Source organism: Cyprinus carpio, chromosome A21 (genome assembly GCF_018340385.1).
Source record: "Cyprinus carpio isolate SPL01 chromosome A21, ASM1834038v1, whole genome shotgun sequence".
Lineage (NCBI taxonomy): Eukaryota > Metazoa > Chordata > Actinopteri > Cypriniformes > Cyprinidae > Cyprinus > Cyprinus carpio.
Window position 1 is genome coordinate 520,994 of NC_056592.1, and position 6,507 is coordinate 527,500.

The window sequence follows — 6,507 nt, forward strand, 5'->3', positions numbered from 1 at the left end:
GAACTGATCCCAGATCAGCCTCAAACACTGATCGCAGATCTGCTCCAGCTGCACCCGCGAGGACGCTTCTGGGTTAACTTCGGAGGAACTCTGGGATTGGTTGATAATTTTTCTTTGAGAAAAAATATTATTCTTATATGAGCTGATGAGATTTGATAACGTTTTAGTGTCTTCTGCTCACCAAGGATGCATTTATTTGACCAAAAATACAGTAAAAATTGTGACAAATTATTCTTATTTAAAACAGCTGTTCTCTATGTGAATATCTGTTAAAGTGTAATTTATTTCTGTGATGTGCAGCTGTATTTTCAACATCATTACTCCAGTCTTCAGTGTCACGTGATCTTCAGAAATCATTCTAATATGCTGATTTGCTGCTCAAGAATCATTTCTGATTATTATCAATGTTGAAAACATTAATATTTTTGTGGAAACTGTGATACATTTTATTATACAGGATTCACAGATGAATAGAAAGTTCAAAAGAACAGCATTTATTTGAAATAGAAAAAAATTGTAACGTTATAAATGTCACTGTTGATCCATTTAATGCATCCTTGATGAATAAAAGTATTATTTTTTTTTAACTTTTAATCTTTCAGATCCCAGATTTTTGTGTATTTGGGTTGTGTATCACAGTTTCCACAAAAATATTGTGCAGGACAACTGTTTCCAACATTGATAATAATCAGAAATGTTTCTTGAGCAGCCAATCAGCATAAATTAGAACGTTCATAAACGTCTTTAATGCATCCATGATTTATAAAAGTGTTAACTTCTTACAAAAAAATAAATAAATAAATAAATACCCCAAACTTTTCAACAACAGTATTTATATCCTACTGGTTTTTGATGATGACTGATAATCAGATATGATGGTTTCATAAACAACAGAAATGTTCACACAACCAGTAACTGCTTCAATAGAAAGTTCTCGATTATGAGCTATATTTTCATTGTTTTATCACACTACACCATATTCAGGACATCCAAGACCTAGAAGCATAAAGCGTCCTTCACACCAATATCTACATCCATTATGACGTCCACTGCAGAGCGAGAGAAGCATTAGACACGTGTTAATATCACAGCAACATGGAAATCTGTCCATCAGTTTGACGTGACAGCAGCATATATGATCCCCAGTGAGATCTGGAGAGAATGAAAGAGGAACATGTGAGGATCAGCGTCTGTCCTCCAGAGGAAGAGAGCGATTGGGGTCACTGGTGTTATATCAACTCTGCTGATTCTGTCCCCGTCTCCCTCTTCCTCTGACGCTGATGTAACACACACTCATGCGACGCTGATATCTGTCTGTCATCAGCGCTAATGCGGTCTGAGAATGAACTCACAACCTGACAGATATTATAGCAAAAAATCAACGTTTGCTCACGTCGCTGCAAACTCATATTTCTCATATAAATTGAAGGGAACACAATTTGTTACAAAATGATGTTTAGATATTTTTATTGGACCACAAGGCAAAAATACAGAGGAAGACTAAATGCAACTACTTTCTGCTCTGATTTAAGGCCTTAGTTTGTGGAAGAGTGTATAAAGACTTTATAAGACCTGCAGAAACCCTTAAAGGTTCTTTGTAGTGGAAAAAGTTTCTTCAAAAATAAATAAAAGTCTCTTCTGCTCACCAAGGCTGCATTTATTTGTAAAAAAAGAAAAAAAGAAAATACAGTAAAAATTGTGAAATATTATTCTAATGTAAAAAAGCCATTCTCTATGTGAATCTCTGTTAAACTGTAATTTATTTCTGTGATCAAATCTGAATTTTCAGCATCATTACTCCAGTCTTCAGTGTCACATGACCCTTATGCATATGATGCTTTGTGTGAGAAACTAATTCAAATGTAAATGATTGTCATGCACTGCAGTGTCCAAATCAAACATAGTGCTACATATTCTTAAAAATAAAGGTTCTTTCTTGGAACTGAACCTTTTTGTGCTTTTCAATGCACATTATAATAAAGGGTCCTTTAAAAAGAAATAAGATGATTCTTTGAAGAACTGTTCACTGAAAGGTTCTTCACGAAGCCAAAAATGGTTCTTTTGGAAGCTTTATTTATAAGAGAATATCTGATGCATCTGACAGCTTCAAGACTGATTTAAAATGTGATTTTCAGCCCGTTCCTCACATTTGACTTCAGAAGACGTGGAATAACAGTCGACTTGTGCTTGACGGATGTTAGTAAGATCTTCCACTGTGTGCAAGCGAAAGAACACTCTTCAAAACATCTTCTTCATGTTTCACAGAAGAAAGAAGGGTTTGAAGGACACGAGGGCGAGTGAAGGACGTCAGGATTGTAATGTTTGTGTGAAAGGATTCAAGCGTAAGCAGCGGTCTGTGGATGCAGGCGCTGCTGCTGTACAGATGGAGCTGCTCTGATTTGTTCTGCTTCTCATGGCTTCTGTGTCGTCTTTGTCTCCAGCGCAGAGGAACACAAAGAAGGAGGGTCCGGGTGGCCGTTTGGAACAGCTGAGGGTGTGTGTGTGTGTGTGTGTGTGTGTGTGTGTGTGTGAGCTCCCTTTGTGTGCGTCTGCCTTTGTTTGGGACGTACCACTCGGTGTCACCAATCCACTGCCGTTCCTCTGAGAGCGAGGCGGCCCCTCCCACCGGCCCCTCCCACACAGCGGGACCCCTAGTGGACAACACTTTATGTTTATATAATGTGGACCAGCAGGGTTACTGGTTAAGTTATGATGCTACACACACACACACACACACACACAGCCAATGCCATGACATCAGGAAGAGAGTGGGACGGATTGCTAGTTCCTGCAGACTCATTTTTAAGGTGAGACACTCCAGGCAAAAACATGCTTTCATGCACTGGCCAGGTCTGAGATTTTATTCCAGACTAGTGTTTTTTTTTTTTAGACTAAATGCAAAATACACAATTAAGTGTTTATTTTATTGATTTAGATCACAGATTTCAATTCCAATCCATATCTTTAAAGCTTTTTCTTCTTCTGTCTATATATGAAGGCTTTTACTTTGTTTATATATCATTCCCACTGATTAATATGATTTTTTTTTTATTCCTATAAACATTTATTTTTTCTGTGTGTTGACAGTATTTTCTGACTTATGGAGTGATTAAGAGAAATCCAAAATCCTCTTTCAAAAAACCTTACTAAACTCTAATATGACAACAAAATTATAGAGCATTTATGTTCTGGAAATGCATGCTAATGAGTGCATATTTAATTAGATAATGCCTCATTTGCGTATTTAAACAACATTTTAGAAAACATTACATTTTTTTTTTTGTTGTTGTTTGTAATTCTTAATGTAATCAATCAACTATGGAGGCCTGTACTATTGGGCCTAATCTCATCAGACTTGTGAAATATAAACCCAGAATTGCAAGACTAAAAATTCTGAATTCCAGCATTTTTCTTTGTAATTTCAAGTGTGCAAAAAAATGTAAAATAATAATAATAATAATAATAATAATAATATATATATATATATATATATATATATATATATATATATATATAATTTCTATTTTTTATTTTACAATTGTGTCTTTATTCCTTGCAGTTGTGAGTTTGACATCACAAAGGACAGCAGAAGGAAATTTCCCGCGCTCTCCTCAGAAGCGCACGCGCATTCTTGGCAGGAGAATTCCCGCCGCGGGCCATTTGGAAACCGTTGGCGATATTAGGCGGGAATAATTGAGACTCTGATTGCTCCTTCACACCAGTAAATGAGATTATGTTCTGTTGATCGCTCATTAACAAACCTAAAGCATGTTTATGAAAATCACTTCCTGCATATTCCATAGAGTCATATCCCATTACATAAATCATACAATAAAACACCAATCCAGTTTCTGCAGAAGAAGTCATTGCAACAGGCACCTTATAATTATAATAATCTGTTGTTATTTCAACTTAAGGGCCATCTGTCACACGCTGTGGATCTCCAGCACTCATTAATCAGTTTTAAACACTACATTCAGGTTTCAAGGAGACTAGTAAGACTAACCGTGTCTGTGTGACTCATGAACATTCAGCTAGAAGCGGTTTACAGTTAACACACTTTACCTTCATGCTGATTATTAACTGAACTGATTAAAAGTCAAGGATGTCATCTCTGCAGCACTAGTCAGGGTTGTTTTCTATGGAAGCCCGTTTCCGCCACTGAATAAAAAATAAAAAAGGTTATTGCTACTTTTTATCTCACAATACTGACTTTTTTCTCTGAATTGCGTGATAAAAACTCTTTTTTTTCTAGCAAATGCAAGTTTGTATCTCACAATTCTGACTTTTTTTTTTTTAGGAGTTCTGACTTTTTTTCTCGCTAAATACACATTTAAGTGTTTATTTTATTAATTTAGCAGATTTCATTTAGCATTCACATTGATTCATATGATATTTTTATTCCTAAAAACATGGTGTATTTTTTTTCCGTGTTGACAGTATTTTTGTTTTTTTTTGTTTTTATTTTTTGATTTAGTTTTTCTAATAAAAACTTACAATTTCTGCAATTTTTTTCTCACAAATGCAAGTTTGTATCTCAGAATTCTGACTTTTTTTTCTCTCAACAGCTTGTTATTAAGTCAGAATTGCGAGATACAAACTTATGATTTTTTTTTTTTAGAGATTTAAGTTTGTGTCTTTTAATTATTTGCAAGTTTATATCACAGCTGCGAGAAAAAAAAGTCAGAATTTTGAGATAAAAAGTCGCAATTACCTTTTTTTTTACATTTTTTTTATTCTTTTTTTGTTAGGTGGTTGAATAGTTGCTTTTATTGTTTTTGCTGTGTTTGAGAAGGATATAATAGTTTAATGTTTGAAAGTTGGTTACAGGGTTGCCAGGTTTCCAAAACAAAACCCTCCCATCTGCTACTCAAAACCGAGGAGTAAAAAACACGCAAAATACACATCTTTGGTGGGGTTCCCTTGGTAAAATTTGCATCCCGGGGCTAAATATCATGTTATGTGTGTCACTTAAACCTGCACAGACTACAAACTGAAGACAGACGAGTCAGAGCGAGTGAATTATATTCAATCATTTCAGCATCAAAACAGCGTTCAGCATTCCACTTTCAGTGATTGCATTCACAAATACATTATAAATAATATTAAAATATATTATCCTCAGCATTACAGGATAGAAAAGAGTAGAATTTTCTGTGAATCAGCTCAGAATAGCAAATATGTACAAATCAAGATATTCAGATAAAAACAGCATCTGTGTATTTAAAAAGACCGTCAGCAGGAGAACTGCTGGAGTGAAGGCTACTCAGTCCGTCTTTTTGGTGGTTTCTGCGTCTTTGGGGTGGGTTTCTCTGGTGTCGCTGGGTTTCTGGTCTTGTGCGTTCGGTTTGTTGTGGTTCGGGGAAGCGCAGGAGCTCGGGTCGCTCAGAGGTGAAAAGGTCAAAGGTCGAACAAACAGAGTCTTGTAGAGCAGAGTCTCCACCGCTGAAAACGGATACGACGAGGAACCCAACAACATCATCTGCATCTGAAACAGATGTGAGACTTCTCTTATTAAACCAGTTAAAGGAATAACTAAATCTGAAACAATACACTGAAATATAAATGTCTAGAAAGTAAAAAATGATGAAAATACAACTTACAACATCCCTCCATTACTTCTTAATTAATTTTATGCACAAATCAATAGAATATGGAAATACCTTTTACTGAATATTCTGAACAGACGGCACAAAAATGATGTTTTTCCTCAGTATTTTTGTCTTGTTTTTCAGTGCAAATGTATAACAATTTTTTAAATCAAAATGCAAAGATTACATAAAAAAGTCTGTGATAAATGAAGTGGGTTTATGATTTAAAAAAGGACAAATATCTGCCAATGGGCATAAAAAATTCAACTTAATTCAAATTCATTCCCCAATGACACTGACTTGTTCTTGTTTTAAGCATTAACTCACTTTATTTTGTTCATATCTTCATTTTAATTCTCAAGAAAATATACCTTGTTTTAATGGTGTTTGTCTGTTTTTTTTTTTATTTTTATTCATTCACATTTTTTGCAATGCATTTTTTTTTGTTTGTGGTTGGTTTAATTATTAATTGAGAAAGATGAAAATTTTGTATGTTTGGTCCGTTATTTCCTTTAAACAAATCCTCAGCCGTACTAATAAGTGAAGCAGGAAGCTAACGGAGAGGAGCGCTTGTCTTGAGATCTGACTGCAGAACTCAGGATTTACCGTCAGTCTCGCTCAAGAACTCACTCTTCTTAAAGCAGAATGATGCAATTACATGAAAATGATGCAAAAAGCCAGAGAAGTGTGTAAGAGTGTAAAGCGGCTCATACTGAAGGGCAAAGAGACTCACTTTGATGAGCTTTAGCAGGTCGTTCGTTAACTTCAGGCAAACGAACGTGAACAGACGTCTGTCCAATTAAAACACGACACGCCGATCAATCAGACGCTCTCTTTGACTTGATTTTAATTGTGAAATCACAGCTAATATTCATTTATCAGTAAATAAACACAGAAGGTGAGATGTTAATGGCAT

General features: G+C 35.3%; 1 protein-coding gene across 2 annotated transcripts in view; it reads right to left on the reverse strand.

Moving 5' to 3' along the window:
• Nucleotides 1-5,008: 5,008 nt before the first annotated feature.
• Nucleotides 5,009-6,507, reverse strand: part of LOC109102804 (trimeric intracellular cation channel type B-like) — a 17,711-nt gene continuing 16,212 nt past the window's right edge. For both annotated transcript variants that reach the window (XM_042778488.1, XM_042778489.1), the window contains one exon: nt 5,009-5,488. In XM_042778488.1, coding sequence (XP_042634422.1) covers nt 5,267-5,488 — 222 coding nt within the window. In that variant the 3' untranslated portion in view covers nt 5,009-5,266. The remainder of the gene's footprint in view (nt 5,489-6,507) is intronic.